The 18,078-nt window shown below is 38.6% G+C and overlaps 1 protein-coding gene across 1 annotated transcript; it reads left to right on the plus strand.

Annotated features, from left to right (window-relative positions):
• The first annotated feature begins 2,418 nt into the window (after nt 1-2,418).
• qdpra (quinoid dihydropteridine reductase a) lies at nt 2,419-14,455 on the plus strand. Its single transcript, XM_040010377.1, has 8 exons — nt 2,419-2,464; nt 3,113-3,390; nt 3,475-3,567; nt 4,391-4,487; nt 5,274-5,414; nt 9,139-9,247; nt 11,264-11,347; nt 13,242-14,455. The coding sequence occupies exons 1-8, from the start codon at nt 2,434-2,436 to the stop codon at nt 13,342-13,344; spliced, it is 936 nt and encodes a 311-aa protein (XP_039866311.1). The 5' UTR covers nt 2,419-2,433; the 3' UTR covers nt 13,345-14,455.
• The last annotated feature ends 3,623 nt before the right edge of the window (nt 14,456-18,078 follow it).

Below are 18,078 nucleotides of genomic sequence, written 5' to 3' on the forward strand. Positions count from 1 at the left end.
AATACTCAACCTGGCACAGGTTCCTTTGATGCAGCTCTAATTCTGTTTGTTTGTCGAACGTTGGGAAGCTGCAGGATTTCTTTTTCAGGTCTGAACTAACCAGATACTGGGTCATAATTATCATGTGTTCTTTTGTATCAGCCAGCTATTGAGCTTGGTCAGCCTCACTGACTCCCATCACCCACACAGTTTCTCCTCATCTCACATTGGAGGAGATGTGTGGGTGTGCATGTTTGTTTTAATATATTTTTTATGGAGATAGGAAGACAGGCAGGAAAGGAAGGTGTAATTCGTTTGTTTGCAACACTGGAAAGGTGTGTATTTGCTTCTCTAACCATTTTTTTCCTCTGTGTGTGTGTGTGTGTGTGTGTGCGTGCGTGCGTGCGTGCGTGCGTGTCTTCACACACACCTATGTCAGACTAGACAAACCAAGCACTTATTCCCAGTAGCAGAGGTGTGTGTCATATCCAGGTGAGGTGACAGATCGGGGCTTCACTACAGTGACAAGGAAGCTAGGGCCATCTTGTTTGTATAATTCATGAGAGGCAGGGATGTCTCGTTGGCATGCCGCTTTGGCTCAGCACAGGCAGCACAGCAGCAACTAATGGAAATACAGAGCTCAGTCCTATGTTATAAACCTTGTAGCCTTATAGCAGCACCTAGTGCTCACTATATAAAATTAAATGGTTTAAGAGATCTGCAACATTTGCAAGTTTTTTTCTATTATACAATTTAGTGAAAATGATGCTATTTTTTTTTCAAATGCAAAATATAAAAACATCAGCCTTTAATTGTTTCTCCCACTTGTAACGTATCTGAAATTACTGCATTAATTTTATACAGAAAATGGAAATTACCAAAATTTTAGCATTATAGGTGAATTCACGCAGAACTGCATTACTGCACACTAGGCTTGCCTGTAACATATTCATGTATGATAAAGCTCAATAGACATGTACCATTTCCTTAATGAAAACCTATTCTCAGAGCAGCCTGGGCTATTAGATTACTTAAGCACTTGTCATTTAAAAACATCTTTGTGTCCATTATAGCTTTTGGGCACTGATATTTTCAAGCTTCAGATGAATCACTCTGTCCAACTAAGATTTTGCTATGAAGATAAAGATTAAGATGTGTATTTTTTTTCTTTTTTTTTTTTTTTTTTTACAAATAATCCAAACCATCTAACAACATTTTCACTTTTAACCTTGTGTGATAGACAAACTGTAGAAAAGACTTTTAAAAGTGGTTTTTGAAGCCTTGGGTTTGGTATTTTGGCCATCTACTTTTTTCAAACCAGACGTGACCATTTTTCTACAATAAAACTCAAACAATGAGACTTGAAAGTAAAAATCTTTTCATATTCTCCATAGGGGTTTTGGTTAAGGGCACCAATGTTGCGACTATCCAGCGTAGACTCACTATGAGCTATGAAATTTTGAAATAATGCTGTGTGCCTGTATAGTAAAAAAAACACAAGTCTTTATGTTTTTACCCTTTTCTGAACAAAATCATGTTTTATTTACACACAATGTCAAGGACAACGGCTATTCTGTTCTACCTTTTATGGCTTGCCATGCACATGTAAATAGTTTTATTGGTTACTAAGAACAGAGCTTTTGAAAATCATCTTTTTCTCTTTTTTGACACCAGAATCTCTGCTGTTGTATGCACTCTGTTGTTACTGGCTTCTGATTGGCTAACATTTCTTTACAGTTAAGGTTATATCACCACCTTTTTCCTTCTTTTTCTTTCCTTTTCTTTTCTTTTTTGCATCTTCATAGAGACAGAGATTTTTCAAATTCTAAAGAGAAAATCTCCATTTAAAACTCCCATGTGAATGTGAATGTAGTCTTTTTACAAGCAACTGCTTCATTTGGTGCAGCTATACAGTTAACCTTTTAGCATTTAAATAAGCGAGCTTTTAAAAATTCAGCCACACTCTTCTGTAATTATAAAACATGTAGCATTTGTTAATTTCCCAAAAAACAAAACAAACCTCCCAAACACAGTATTTGATTGTAGACTCACTGTAAAATAAACAAAAAACAAAAAAACAAAACAAACCCAATGTCTATAGCTATAGTAGATAGCGGAAAAACAGCCACTTTTCTTTCACTTAATTGTTTAAGTGATAGTTAAATACTTTGGTATCGTATATATGGTAACAGGGTTGGGGGAAGAAGTCTGTCTCAACTGGAAAAGCTATAAATCTTGTGAAAATATAGTTAAAAGATCAAAATCTACGCACTTAGTGGGCCAGATTAGAGTCTTTAATAGGCCATTTATGTCCCCCGGGCCTTGTGTTCGACACTTGTCCTCAAGAACGTCACCTGCTGGGTTCTGGACTAACTCTCAGTGTTAGCTTTTTGTCCATAAAAAGGAACCACATTTGAAGACAGGGAGATTTAGCAAGGTGCATCCAGAAACTGTATGTTTTCATCCAGAGTCACTGGGTTCAATGGTAAGACACACACTTGCTAATTATTGCCAAATGACAAAGTCATATGATGATGCATGTACCCGCTGTGGTGTGACCCATCGAGTTTTCAAGTCCCTGATATGAAGCCACATGTTCATTCACTAACGTTTTCCCAGCGAGTAAGCCTAAAAAGTATTTTGTAAAGTGTTTGATTAGGTAAAAGAACAACAAGTCAGACAGCAACAAGGCCATTTTTTCATAGAGTTCAAACAGAATCCTTTTAGCAGCCTTTTAGTGTTTCACCTGCCGTTGGCCGTTAAAACAGCTCAGGTTTAAGGCACTTCTGCATTCAATTCACTTTAAAAACCTAAATCTAAATCCATCGTTCATAATAATAACATTTTTAAAGACTTTTGCTCAAAAAAATGCACCAACAGCAGATGGACAGGTTCTGTTCAGTAACTCAAATTAGCAGAGAGTTACCAGTTACAGCTTCCTATCCTTGGAGGACAAACTTTTTCCTGTAACATAAGCATGTTATTTTTTTTAATCATTATAATTATTTAATTTTCTATACTCCTTTTCAGTGTACGGGCATTGACCACGTGCTTTTTATTGCTGTAAAGTTTGGCTGTGGGGATTGACTCGCTCTCCAGTGCCTATTTCAAGAACTGCAGTTTTTGGTTTCAGCTCTCAGCTTGATTCGCTTCAGGATTCACTTTGGAGTGGGTGATTTCCTACAGTCGTTGAACGCAGCATTAGTTCAACCAACTTGTTGCTCATTCAGAGAAACGCCTCCTATTCCTCCTCCTCCTTCTGCTCTTCTAAGCTCAATCCCTGCAGCTCTCTCGCTCTCACTCCTGACGGGTAACTGGAGCGTGAACATGGCTGCTAACCGGGTGATCATTTACGGTGGGAGAGGCGCTCTGGGCTCAAAGTGTGTCGAGTATTTCAAATCTAAAGGATGGGTGAGTGGTGACAGCTAACGCTAGCATGCTAGCACTGATAAACGGTGAGCTAACTATGTTTCTCTTTCTCTGTGCACTAAATAGTGGGTCGCCAGCATCGACATGGTTGCAAATGAAGAGGCTAATGAAAACGTGATCGTGAAGATGACGGAGTCTTTCACCGAGCAAGCAGGACAGGTGCTCTGCAGATCTTTCTGACTCATTAGTGCAAAAACTGAAGCGCTAACAGACAGGAGTAGGGCTGTTACTGCGACAGCTTAAGTCAGACTTTTCATATGACTTTGGTATAACTCTAATGACATTTGTTTGTTGTTTTTTATTTTATTATTGTTATTATTATTGTTATTTTTATTATTACAACTATTTGCATTGTTCAGTAATAGTAGAGTTGCTAAAATGTGTGTAAGCTAATGCTGCGTTCAGGTCAACTGAGAAAGTGGGGATTTCGGTTTTTATAGTAGAGAGGTTATGATAGAGTCAGATTACTGTGATGCTTTTCTTTTTCTTATTTGTTTAGGCAGCATTAATGGTTATCTAAACTATACTTCTTTTTCTTGAACACCTTAGTAGCTTTTATAGTTCAAATCTGTTCATTGAGAGCATCTAAGGGTAGAGAGGGTATAAAAACCCAAGGTAGGTAAAACTAATAAAGCTGATCTGAGCGGTCTTATTTGACAGACAGAAATATATTTATCATTTGATGCATCTCTTTTTGCCCATTTTATGTGACCTTGATAAAAATCGGTAGCATCCCTTCTCTCTGTATAATTGCTTTTGGTAAGGTATTTTTTGCACTTTATAAAATGAAAAGTGTGTTTTTAGAAATCTAACAGTATACTGACTGAGTGAGGATCATTTCTACAGCTATCCTCCTTTGTTTGTTTACCAGAACAAACACTCTCCAGCTGATGCTTAGTTGACATTTAAATGCCATTCAGCTCGTGCGTCAGCCCAGTGGCTTTATGTCATTGTGTTAGCAGTTAGCTCTCATTTTGTGCAGGTGACGGCAGATGTGGCCCAGTTGCTAGGGGAGCAGAAAGTGGATGCCATCTTGTGCGTGGCGGGCGGATGGGCGGGAGGAAACTGTAGTTCCAAAGGTCAGAGTTCAACCTTTTTTTTTTTTCTTTTTTTTTTTTTTTTTATTTGTTTTGGTGTTAATAATCAGCCAGCTTTCCTGAAGTCTCCCATGCATAATTGTGAACTTGAAAACAATTTGCTGTGTAATTAAATAAAGTCTAAGGGATATTTGTGATTAGACTTTTTCTTGAATCTCATTTACTTAGAAGTGTTTAAATCTTGTTCTGCGGGGCCAAAAGCTTGCCAGATTTTTGTTCTGCCAGTTAGCTTTTTGGTATTTATTCCATAGCTGTACCTGGCAGCAAAGGGAAAGCAGCAGTTCTCTTGAAGTGCCAGAATTGATGTGCACTGTGTAACTAATAAGAATTTTGTGGTTGCCGCAAATTCAGCCATTTCAAACATTTGGAGGATAAGGCACTCGCTTTCTGGCAAAGATGAAAAGGCTGGCATTATTGAAGCTACTCAAAACAGCTGGTCTACCCGGCTTAGATTAACAACTTAGTGTATTAAATCTTTACAAATACCAGTGTTTATAAACAGAAATTCGCCATTTAATAGATGAGTTACGTGCCAGCAATGATTTTTGGCAATGAACGGTTATCAGGCAGTCTGGTAAGACTTCAGGACGTTTCTGGTCCAAGCCAAGAAATAATCTGACACAGTAATCCTGTAAAAATGGTAATTTGATCTTTTTTTTTTAAATCAAATTTTTGTACAGATCAAACAAACCTTTTAGAGGTACTCGTAGCTTTTGGCACTGCTTTGAAGAGCCAGGCTAAGATGTTGTTCTCTGTATTCTCCTACAGACTTGTACAAAAATAGCGATTTGATGTGGAAACAGAGCGTGTGGACCTCAACCATCTCCAGCCACCTTGCTGCCTTGCACCTAAAAACAGGTGGACTGCTGACTCTGGCTGGAGCTAAAGCAGCCCAGTCAGGCACTGGAGGTGAGGCACACAGTTTTTGTTGCGTGTTTACTGTTCTCATCATAGCGAACTGATGGCCCGCTCCTCAGGGTTACAGACTTTGACCAGGGTAATTGACACACTGATCAGAGGCGCACCTGCTCACAGCAGTGTGTGCGATTGGGGGGCGAAATGTGTCGATAACATTGATCCAAGAAGCAAAACAGAAGGGAAAAAGACAGAATCGCTGATGAGCTCTGCGGCAGCAGTGGTGCTCACTGGTTAGTGAGTCTGTTTCACAAACAAAAAGTAATTGGTTTGATTGCCAAAACAGCATGTTTGTCTACTACAAACCTTCCCCTGTATTGTTGAGCAATCGACTCAACCATGACCTGCTTAATCGTTTTAAGATATCCGGGGCAAGAGTGAATAAATAAAAAAATTAGGTTAATGAAAATAGATAAATTAGACTAAAAGTAAATTTAAATTTAATTTTTTTCTTAAAAAAAAAAAAAAAAAAAAAAAAGGGAAATGGGTGTAGCGATTTATTGAAATGTGCAAATTTGGATTAATCGCTCCATACAACATGTTTTCACTGCAGTTCTTTTTGTAATCTGGCAAACCTTGGCTGTTTCTCGCCATTTTCCTTCCTTCACAAATAATATCTTCTTGACATCCAGCCTTCTACTGAGACAATTTGTCATGAGGCTTCAGTGAGGAGTAGATGGATTCATTGAAGGGCTAGATGCATTCCTCAGTTCCTGTGTCAGGTTTTTCAGGGATTTTTTTTTTTTCCTGCTTCTTAAGGATATGACTGTCAGACCCTGTTCAGATGCTGTAGGGTAGTATTTAAGGTGTACCACTCCTGTGTTTTGGTTAATAGTTCTTCAGCATTCATCTTGTTGGTGCAAAATCATATTTTATATCTGTGAAACTGTGATATCTTTGGCTTTGTTTTTGTATATTAAATTAATGAAATTAGAACAAATTAAGTTTGTTTTTTGCGACAGGGTGCTAGGAACAAAGTGTCTAAAATTAACAACGATTTTATGCCTAAGTGTTTATTTACATACTAGAACAGGCCGTCCATGGGGTTGTTTAATACTCAGCCACTTAAACAACCAATTAAGACCGAGTCCAAAGAAATCACTTTATTCAACTTAATTAATTAAAGTCTACATCTATGATTAATTGGTATAGTCAAATACTTTGTTAGTTGCAGCCTTGTTACCATGTGATACTGGTCCAGCTCTTCAGCTCATGTAGTGTCCATAAAGGCTTAAATCCAGGGCCATGTGATTTGTAAAAACCCCTCCTATGACCAAGCTGGCCATGTGATGGGCTATGATCCAATTCTACAGCTACACAAAGCCCTGGCTCAGCAGCCCACACAGAGCCGAAGAGCTCATTGGCTGCCGGCTTAGGAAGACAGTGACTCAGCAGTTGTTGGTCCTCACACAATGTCCCCATGCAGTGTTCTAACTTATCAGACTAAAGCATTTTAGTTGTTCTCTGCAGTGCGAGCATTTAGGTAGAGCTCTGCATAGTAAACATGTGGGGAAAAAATCTTCAAATTCTAATTAAACACAAGGCAATAACAAGTACCAAATGTTAAGAAATGTAACAAACTGGTTTAAGAGGCACCTACACTCATCCTTTTTGTTTTCTTTTTTTTTTTTGTTTGAGTGCTTTGATCAAACAAGATGAGTGGAGAGTTAATGAGCCAAATCCAGATCATCTATGAAGAGGAAACGGGAAAGGATATTAGGATGAGTAATTATACTGACTTTGACTTTGTTGTTGTTCATCAAAGTTTAATGGATGAAAAGGCTGTTAAATGCTGCAGGTGTGTGAGATAACAGACCAAATGAAGGGAATCGCTTAATACACTGAAAATGTACGTTGATTTTGGGTTGACCAAATGTTTAAAGTAGTTAAAAGTTTTTGTCATACTCGTTGTCTTTCAGAGGGATTTACGATGCAGCAGATTTTACAAACCCAGGCTTTCTTTGTGTTTGCTGTCTTGACAAAACCTAAAACCCAGTCAGAGATAATGGGCATGACCCTCATAACAGGGACCACAAAAAAATATGCATTTTCTGCATCATCTACATGAAAATTCCCTTTTTGTACATTTCCAGTTTGTGTAGTTTGCATTTCTGTAACTTTACTTTAGAGCTTCATTTTGGTGGTGTTAGTAAGGTGTGGCCCAACATGTGTAAAGTGTTTTCCTTCAGTAAAGAATATATACTGCATTTGGGGCAAGTTGTGAAAAGAAACTAAAAATGTGGCACTTTCAGCCAATTTCAACCCAAAACTTGGTAAAAAAAAAAAAACAACTGCTCACGACTTGGTTCTGTGTTCAGCGTAAGTTACCAAAGTTGGGTTTAGGCTGAAGATACCCCAGTAGCACATCAATCTTGTTTCTTAGCTTCTTTCTCTGAGGAGCAAACCCAATTTACTAGAAATCTGAAAGAAAAAACAAAGCCAGCAGGTGAAGAAAAGGTTGGTAATTTTATGACTGCCCTTTTTGAGAATTTGACCCCACAGTTAAGCTTAAGAGCAGAGTTTGAACGCCAGACAGTTCAAAAGGAATGCTGAGCTCTTTGCTTGGCCTCGTGAAATTTTCATGGTTTGTGATTATCCTCCCAGATATGCAACTTGTAGCCTGTTAAATTCCTTGGAGAACTCCATTCTGGCCTCATTTAACATTCACTAGATGATAAGTCAGTAGTCAAACCAGTCTCTCATACAGAACAGAGATGAAGAGACTATGAAGAGACTTCCAGTGGATGCAGTGGTAATCCTAGAGTCGGTATATAACTGGAAAAACCTTAGTTGGCACCTATTGCATTTGTTTTTCTGCAACCAGTTGCAGCTGCTGTTAGATAGAATCACTAAATTATCAGCATGAGATTTGGAGTTTAATCATTTGGTAACTATTGAGTGTGTCTGTTACAAGACTAAATAATTAAGCTTAGTTATTGAAGAATAAAGCAGATGAGAGAGGTGATCAGCATGATGGCGCAGCGGTTATCAAACGTCTAATGCAAACTATAACAACTCAAAATTGCAAATTCACAACATGTTTTGTAACTATTGTATTGCAGATAATAATGTGAGTCTGCATAGTGTAAATTCTATTTTTTTCCCTTCTTTCCAAAATGTTTTCAGGTGAATGTATATGTATTCATGCAACAGAGCCAGAAATCAGATTTTTGTTTTTTAATGATGGGCTGAACATGTCTGGTTGTCTAAATTCGCATTCTAATCTGGTCAGTATACAGTGAGTGGATGCATTTGCAAGACTGGTATTCCTTACTAGTGTTTGCTCTTGCAGGAAAAACAAAAGCGTGAGAGCAAAGTCATGCCACCACCCCTCGTTTCTATTGGTTGGGGATTTATAAGCCTCTCATAAGATCATTTAGGGGGAAGAGACGCTTACTGTTTCCAGATGCTGAAGAGTCAGAAAATTCCTTCTCCCAGGCTGGGTTCATGTACAGATTCAGTATGCAAGTAAGCAGACTGTCAAGGCTTAAGTCGATATTAACATTTACAAACCATGTAAAAGACAGGGAAGCATTTGAAAGTCTCAAGATGTTCCTCACATAGATTCACAGACGTCTGGTCTGTCCACTTGACCCCTCTCAACAAATCAGTACCGTCCACTTTCTGTGTAACGATTATATTGTGTTGTGCGTTGCCTTTTGCAAGCTGAATTTTCTCCAGGATACTAAAATAATAATGTTTCCACTGCAACCCCCAGGCATGATGGGATATGGCATGGCCAAAGCAGCCGTCCACCAGCTGTGTCAGAGTCTCGCAGCAAAAAACAGTGGGATGCCTGCCGACACTGCTGCTGTCGCTATACTACCGTGAGTACTGAAATAAAACACAATCAAGGTGTACAAAAGCAGCTCTAGCATGTGCTGTCCTTAAAGGAACAATCAACAAAAAGTCTTCTCTGCTAGATTAAAACTAGAAAAGTCTATTGCTCTCTTCTCACCCTCAGATTAGATTAGTTGTATTTACAGCAGATACAACTGGAAAGCCAGACTTACAGGAAACAAAGTTATCAGTATTGAATAATTAAAAGCAGTCCTTATCAACTTTCATCCCCAGTCTGTTTTTCAAAGATTTTAAAACATAGTCGAGATGATCCTGAGCACACTTTATGTGTAAAATCTCTGGTTTATCCCTGCTAGCAAAAAGCAACAAACTGAAGCTAATAGAATTTAATAGCTTTATATGGCCTGGCATGATTTTATTAACCTTTTAAAATAAGAAGCTACAATAGTTTTTAATATATTTTTAAGCTTTGACTGTACAATTCACACAAATGTGTTTTCCTCAAAACACAAGTTGCTCTTTTTATTATGAGAAAACAAGTGGCTTTAATTATATTATACAGTTACTGTTCATTACTGTGTGTAGTGAGTTTGTAATTAGAATTTAAATGGAAATGAAAAGGGAAACATGGCTCCCTGGGTTTTACTCAGAAATAAATCTTACACTTGCATGTCTTACATGTCTTCTTTTTCCACACTGGGTTTTACAATTTTCACCAAGGAATTGTCTGCAGGTGGCTCTGCACTCCTGTTCGTCCTGCTGACATGGACTAACCTTTCAGATCCCACCTGAATTGTTTTTATGGGGTAAAAATAGTTGTTTTTATGGTAACACAGAAACCCCTAGATTTCCTGTATTAGCAAAAGCATGTATGTTATGACAAAAAAGATTTATTTTTTTCCTTGGATAGTGTGCTGGTGTTCCGCTTGCAGAGTAATACTGTATATTGCTTCTTCTAGTGTGTTTTTTAATATTTTTAGGGAACAGATTTGTCTCGAATCCATATCCAGCAGCAGACTTTTATTAATAAAACAGGACTGACAAACCGGTAGGATGAATTCAAGTCATTTTTTTGTGCTACAGACGCAGGTTTAAAAATGTGTTCTGTATTCACCATAACATAAAAGTCATGTATAGAGCTGCTTTAAATACACCAGCACGGCAAGCAGTCGATGAAAGGACTGAAGATGAAAGCTATAAAATTAGCTGTGCCACGTATTCTTTGTTATGTTGGATAGATAAGTACGAGGTGAGGATAAGATGCAGGAATAAAAGATGAATAAGGGTGCCCGTTCCACGCAGTGGATCTGCACATGAATGCTTTAGATGAATGACACACAGCTGTATTTGCATCATTGCGCTCTCTCTTTAGTTATTGGATATAAAAGCAGCTTTTGCACTGTCATCATGAGAAGAAAGAAATGTCTTTTTAGGGGGTGTATGCACCCCTCGCGCTCTGTTTGGCTGCATTTTCCTCCAGTATGGGGCCAGGCTGCCTCTCCAGCATTCTGTCACATCTGTTTAACATTAGCCCCATGACTTGCATTTCTGCTGCATGCAGGTCTCTGATGCTGTGGCACCACCATATAGTAACCCGAACATTTCTGCAAAGCACAGTATAGAATGAAAATGTTGTTTACCCATTGTATGGCTTTTGCAGGAATACACAGTCTGACAATACAGGATTGCCCTGGCAGATGATAACACGCCCAATGCAAATGTCCTCACTCAAGCACATAAACTGCAAGCCTTATTGTCTGAGCGATGGCTGTTTCAAGTTTAAAATAAGCCTCCTGTGCCTTTTGCCATAATTCCTAAACATTTTTTTTTCTTTAAGCTGAATGTTGATGTCTAACTTATACGGAATAATCGATTTTCCTGTAAAATACAGTTTTAGTATGCTTATAAAATGACTTCAACCCCTCAGAAACTGCATGTGATATATAGTATGTGTGGAGATGCTGCAGTCTGCACGCTCTGCTTCCTCTGTGCTGCTCAGACGCAGCTACTCACCCTGATTGTCATCTGGCTTCATTTGGCAGCGTTACCTTGGATACGCCGATGAACAGGAAGTTCATGCCTAAAGCAGATTTCAGTACCTGGACACCGCTGGAGTATATTGCAGAGTGAGTGCCAAAGCAGTCTTCTTCTCTTCTTTGTTTTTATTTAGATTGGGGGTGTGTATATATGTTTTTATCAATTTTCAAATGGTGAAATGTTCAAGATGTTCAGTTTTATAGGAGCCCTATTATGCAAAATTCCAACTGTACTCTATTAGGGTATTCACATTTAAAATTAATATACTTCTTAAATGCTTTGATATCGTTCAACTGCTGTACAGCTCCTCTGCGTGTTTCTGTTCACAACGGCCCCCCTGCTGACTCTCAATGTTCACACTGTTATTAAGACGGTGTGGGCAAAGAAACAGAATTTCTTTCTGATTGTTCAGCATTGGACTAAGAAGCTCTTTGATTCTCAGGGACTGACACCGTAATCGTCACATTTACCTTTGATGCTTGGGATCACAGAAACACTTCCAGCTATCAAACTACGTTACATTAAAGTGACTGGAAATACCTGAGGATGTCTAATTATGCACAAGAATGAGGAGGCATGAACACAGAATACAAAGTGTTTTGCAAGTAGCTGCTTAAAAAAATCTGTTAGGACAGATTTGTTTTGTTTATATGTATATTATGTATTCTGACATCTTCATGAACTGGAATGGGTTTCTTTTGAGGATCTGAAGGTTTGGCTGCATATGAATATCATTAACCCAAAAAGAAATAAAATTTAAAATATAGAATCGCACCACAAGATGGCAAAATAGACTTCTTCTGGGGGTTTTTAAACAGCAATGAGACAATTAAACTTCTGTTAACAAATAGAACTTTGAGCTACATGAGCCACTCTGCCTTTACTTAAAGCTTTGATAAATTTGTTAATTTCTTTTAATCCTTGGTGTACAACTGAATGAAGGCTTTGGCTTTGGCTGCGTTTATGTCTGTGTCGGCCAGTGAAGATTAGATGGGATTTGATCCACTTTGATAATCCCTTAGGAAACAGATGAGGGTCTGGAGACAGAAATAGAAACAGTCTATGTGACTCGAAATTAATGAAGGTGGCGGTTAGTTTGTTTTAGCACCTATTGTTATTCTGTGCTTACCTTTCTGGCCACTGTTCATCTATTAAACCAAACTGATTTCCAGTATAAGCTATTTTTACTTAGATTTTATGTTACTGTTTTAAGTTAACAGACTAGCTCACGTGATATTTGAAGGCATCTTTGGTGTTGAGTTATCGGTTTATTTAACTAAAAAAAAAACCCACAAATTTAGGTATGCTGATCAGGTTATTAGGCGTGTAACGGGGGATGAACAGAAAGAGTTGTAAATGTATGCAAAGAATAAGGTTACAACTACAGACAGTATATTAAAGAAAAATATAGCTTTGACATCGACCACTGATCAGCGATATCCTGTAATGAAGCTCTAAGCTGACTGTTTTCAACATAAGATGCACATGTATTGAGCGAGGGGCAGATCTGAGTGAGAAACTAACTCTGTGACCATTGCGTTGTATTTAACTGCAGTTAACAGTAGGGCTGCCACGATTAGTCGACTATCAAAATAATCGTTTGTGGCAGCCCTAGTTAACAGTACCATTTTAGGCTGTGAATTTGCAGTCATAGAGCAGGATGTCGCCCAGGGAATAAAACCAGCCCACCAGAGGGAAAGCAAAAGAGAACTGACGCTGCCAGCATCTTATAAAACAATCAGGGGAATATGATTGAGGTGTGGCTCATCTTCCAGACACATCTCTGCCTCCTTGACTCCAACAAATAAACTGGAAAAAGCAAACACACTTACTAAGAACCAAAAGGTTCAGCACATTGTACATATATAATATATATAAGAATGAACATGAAAAGGGATTGAAGGTTTTATTCAACTACTCAAAAAGTTCTTCCTTCTTTTTTTTTTTTTTTTTTTTTTTTTTTTTTTTTTTTTCCCTCCTCAGAATGTTCTTCAGCTGGGCCACCGGGGTGAACCGACCATCTTCAGGAAGCCTCATGGAGCTGGTGACCTCCGGAGGCCAAACCCAGGCTGTTGCTGCTCACTAGAGGACAGAGCAGCTGTGGAGGTGGGGGGTGGGGGTTAGTAGGGAGGAAGCGATAAAGATGGATGGAAACGGATACAGAGGCTTGAGGAGAGAAGGGTGAGAGATAGATGGAAGGAGTGATGAGGTGTAGAGGTGAAGAACAGAGCTGGAGACAGAGAGGAGCTAAATAAAATGGGTAGGTGGAGCAGAGATGACCAGATGGGTTTGTTTTGGAGGAGGGGGGCTTTCTTTGCAAATACAGCCTCACAGCGCCATCTAGCTGTCAATCATTGTAACTATCTGACTGTAACAGCCAATCAAACTTTGTTCAATTTCTAGTAACTGAAATATTCTTCACGGATGGACCATCAAGGCTTACCTAGCATATTTGATTTAATTTCACTGAACAGTGATGTGAAATTGTGGTAACTGAACATTCAGAGTAAACGGTGTTATAAATATTTTAGGCTTATTTCATCAGATGCAAACAAGAGGTAATAAAATATACTAATGTAGCTTTAAACTCAAACTAAAGTGATGTCCTTCCATTTCATTGTCATAACATTTTTAATACGGGTAATTGCTGAAAATTAATGAGCAGTGGCTTATCTACCCTGTGGTTTTTTGTTTTTTTTACCACATTTTAAAGTTCATTCTTCTGAAAAGCACATTGGAAACTTCATAATCACCTACATTAGCCATAGCAGTTCCCTCTAAAATGTAACACGTGACAGTGACCAGTGAAATGTGTGAGCTCCGTAGACCTTGTTAGTTTCCACTGTTTAGGTCCTCTACCACTGCGGAAACTCAGTCGAAGAAAGCCGCTGTCTTCTCTCAAACGGACAATAACGCTTTAAAGTGGAGTGGCCTTATTTGTTTTTTTTGTATGTAGTTATCAAGTCAAAGTGTCCTTGCCGTCTGCAGTATGAAAAAGGTGCTCTGTTCCTGTTGTGGGTTTTCTGAGTCATGTGTTGTAACTGTCAATATTCACATTAAATCAATCCAAAAAAAATTGTCATCCTGTTTGAAAACAGCAGTTGAAGTTTAAGATGCTTTGGTGTTTTGTAAAATTATATTTGTTTTTTAAAAAAAATCTAGTGAGACACAAATAATAAAGCTCATGTTGCAATAATTACAGTTGATACTGTATTTTCAGATGTGAGGCCCACTCGAGTAGTTTCACAGTAGTTTCTCTGGTTCTTTGTCTTATCAGTTACAGATATATAGACTTTCACATCCTGCCCTAAAGTCATATGTGAGTGTAACGTGTTTGGCAGAAAAGAGACAAGTTAGAGTAAAAAATTAATTTACTTGATTTCTTTCCTTCAAGTAGCTGTGGATTATTTTTTAAGTGACATTTGGTAAGATAAGGTAAGCTATACACCACTCTTCACAGATTTGGGAAACTCATTAGTGATAAAAGTCTAAAATAAATTGTTTGGCTTTTAATTAGTGGGGAACTTCTAAAAAAAAAAAAAAAAAAAAAAAGAAAATAATAGAGTTATTGGTGTCCCTCAAACCAGTGGCACTCATGTATGGGGAATAATTGTAGCAAAGAAAATTAAAAACAATGCCCAAAAACCTTCCACTAAATGAATCTATGCAAGGCTTTCGTGGTAGGTTTAGAAAAGTACCAAAAAGCCTTTATTTTAGCGAGTGAGCATGTATCGGGCCTTCTTAGAAGTGTGTAAACACAGTGGTGAACAAATGTATTAAAATGTAACAAAAACAAAACACAAATATTGTAGAAATCTGCCAAAAACTTGTTTAAAACTAACAGTTATATTAATATGTATTATGTCATAAACCACAAACTTTATTCATTTCAAATTTGAGCCAGCACACTGAACTTCTCTGAGAAGTCAAAAATTAATCAAGGTTAACATTCAACCGCTAAAATTTATTTTTCTTTTCAGGAAGTAAGAAAATAACTGCAATTTGGAAATTAATCAAAAACGAATAGTCTTTATTGTTTTTTGCCTTTTTAGAAAAGTAAATTCATTGATTCAATTCAATTTTATTTATACGGTGCCAAATCACAACAACAGTCGCCTCAAGGCGCTTTTGACACCAATTATATTTTAGCATGAAAAAGTGTGATTTCCATTAAAGAGCTGTTGCGTATTGGTGGAGTAACAATTACAGAAACAGAAAAACTGACTTTATTGCCAGTGCTTTTAAGTTAGAGCAACTGTGTCGTAAACATTACACTGGGACATGTGGTCTAATAAATTTGCACTGTACCAACTTCCAAGGTGGATTCCTTCTTATTATTATTCATATACATATTAAAAGCAGGATTATAAGTCCTTCACTACCCTGTTCACTAAAATTCTAAGGCAGAAATCAATTCTCATGGTTATATGAGGACAATTCTTGCTCTCCTTTTACATGCAGGACTCTTGTCTTCAAATAAATAAGTGAACATAAAATTGATCAATGTATAAAGTCTGATCAAGTCTTTAGTGTCAGGATCAATTTGCAGTTTTAGATTTCTCATTTGTCATTTGAATTATGAATTATTTGCCACAGAGATGCCCACTAGATGGTGCTGTTAAATAAAGAGTCCCACTGCTTTACTGCCACTCTGTTTTTCAGAGGAAGTCATATTAATCAAACGGATGAGTTAACACCCAGAGCTGAATATGCAGTGCCATGCATACACAGTATAAAAATAACTTACAGAAGGACCCTTTAGCATTCACTCTCCTGCGCACAACTGATTTCTGAGCATCCAGGCCTTTCACCTTGGCAAATGCAAATCTCTACAACAGTGACATCTGGGAAGGCATCAATTTAAAACTTGGATTATGGCAAATAGATTATTTTACAGCCCCATTCCTCTTAGCGCAAAATGTTGTTGTTCAACCAACCCATATATTCACCCTCAGCGTGGACCAGAATGCACATAAATAGACTACGGGGCAGCTGCTGGGCCTTAGTCTTAAACTCTACTATTTCTCCCGGATGGCCACAGTTCCAGGGGACTATATGGCTGTTGACAAGCACGCTGCAATAAATCACCATGCTGAGGATTAATAGGAAAGAGCAAAGCGCCCCAGCTCACTGTAGCTGATATGTATTTATTCTAGGTGGCGTAGCAATTCATCTCACTGTGCACGGTGTGTGTCCGTGCGTGTGTGTGAGTGTTTGTGCGAGGGGCCCAAGGCGAATTCAACACGTCTATGCATACATTACCTCCCATGATGCCAGTACTATAGAGTGATTGCCCATGGGGATCGAGTCAATGTTTATCACAGAAAGCGTTTCAGCTGATCAAAGATTACCGCTGAGACAGAGCATGTTGTTCCTGTTTCAGCTGGGGCAGATAAGTTGTCACCCAGCGCTACAGGTGCTATTGTTTTGCGCAGTGTAAACCTCTGAGAAGCAAATTATTTGTATGTCACAGGTGCCGCGGTGCTCTAAAGCGAATTTATCCGCGGTGCTCTTCCTCTAAGCTGCGGCAGCACGCTTTTCACATCCGATCTGATAGCGCGTGTAAATGTAGTTTGACCAATGTGATTTAAGAAAGGTCTTGTTCACATAAACAGCAAACAAATTCTAATAAGGTCAGCACAACCATACAGTGGAATGGGGCAAAGCAACGTAGTGAAATGGAAATATGCATCTTCCATCACTTTTTACTATCAGTATACAACAATTCAACTGACAGGTGAAGTAAATAATGTGCCATTACAATCCAGTGTTGCGCTGGCAAATCTTTGATCCTCACATTCATGTGGGTGATACTTTGACCTATTGTTGGGAACCCAGCACACCCCTTCATGGCAACAACGCTCTCCAACAGCAGCGACCTCTCCCAGCAGGCTAAAAGCTGCTCAGGAAAACAAAGAGCCCAAGGCATTGATCCAGTTTTCAAACTCCTCAGAGCCCAGTCAGACTGAGCGTCCCTGAACACCCCTAATCTGCAGCACGTGAGGGACCTACATGACATTAGGAAGATGGTTTCGATGTTGTAGAAGAATGCACTATATCATCATTTTCTTCTGTTGCTTCTGCTTTAGGGGTTGCCACGGCAGATCATCTGCCTCCATGTTACCCTGTCCCTCGCGACCTTATCTGTCAAGCCAACCCTCTTCGTATCATTCTTCACTACATCTATGAATCTTCTTTGTGGTCTTCTTTTCTTGCCGCCTGGCAGCTCAACATTCATCAGCCTTTGTCCCAACATAACCACTATCCCTCTGCACCCATCCAAACCATCCCAGCTTCGCCTCTCTAGCTTTCTCTCCAAAACTCTAAACCTCAGCTGTTCTCTAATACACTAATTTCTAATCCTGTCCCTCCCAATCACTGCCAATTAAAATCTTAACATCTTCAGTTCAGCCTCCTGTCTTTTCTTTCCTGTCAGTGCCACAGTTTCTAAATCATACATCAAAGCTGGTCTCGCTACCATCTTATAAGCCTTCCTTTTCACTCTTGCCCGTATCCTTCTGTCGCAAATCAAGTTTTTAAACATCAATGGCAGTTATTCTGGGTTAATATAACTGTAGATATCATCTGGCAATAGGATCACACCAGCCTCACACACCCATCTTTGAACCCAACCTTCATTTTGACCTCAACTTTACACCTGCTAAGTTTTGTGACGGCATATGCATTGTTGTGAAAATAATTCACTGACAAATGAAGTCCACAGACATCCATAAAATCAGCCGCCAAAGTACTCAAAGGCAGTATTTTTCCTCCTTAATTATGAATGTCTCTATTACCACTCACTGTCCACCGTGCTTAA

Source organism: Simochromis diagramma, unplaced genomic scaffold (assembly GCF_900408965.1).
Source record: "Simochromis diagramma unplaced genomic scaffold, fSimDia1.1 OVJJ01000585.1, whole genome shotgun sequence".
NCBI classification, from domain to species: domain Eukaryota; kingdom Metazoa; phylum Chordata; class Actinopteri; order Cichliformes; family Cichlidae; genus Simochromis; species Simochromis diagramma.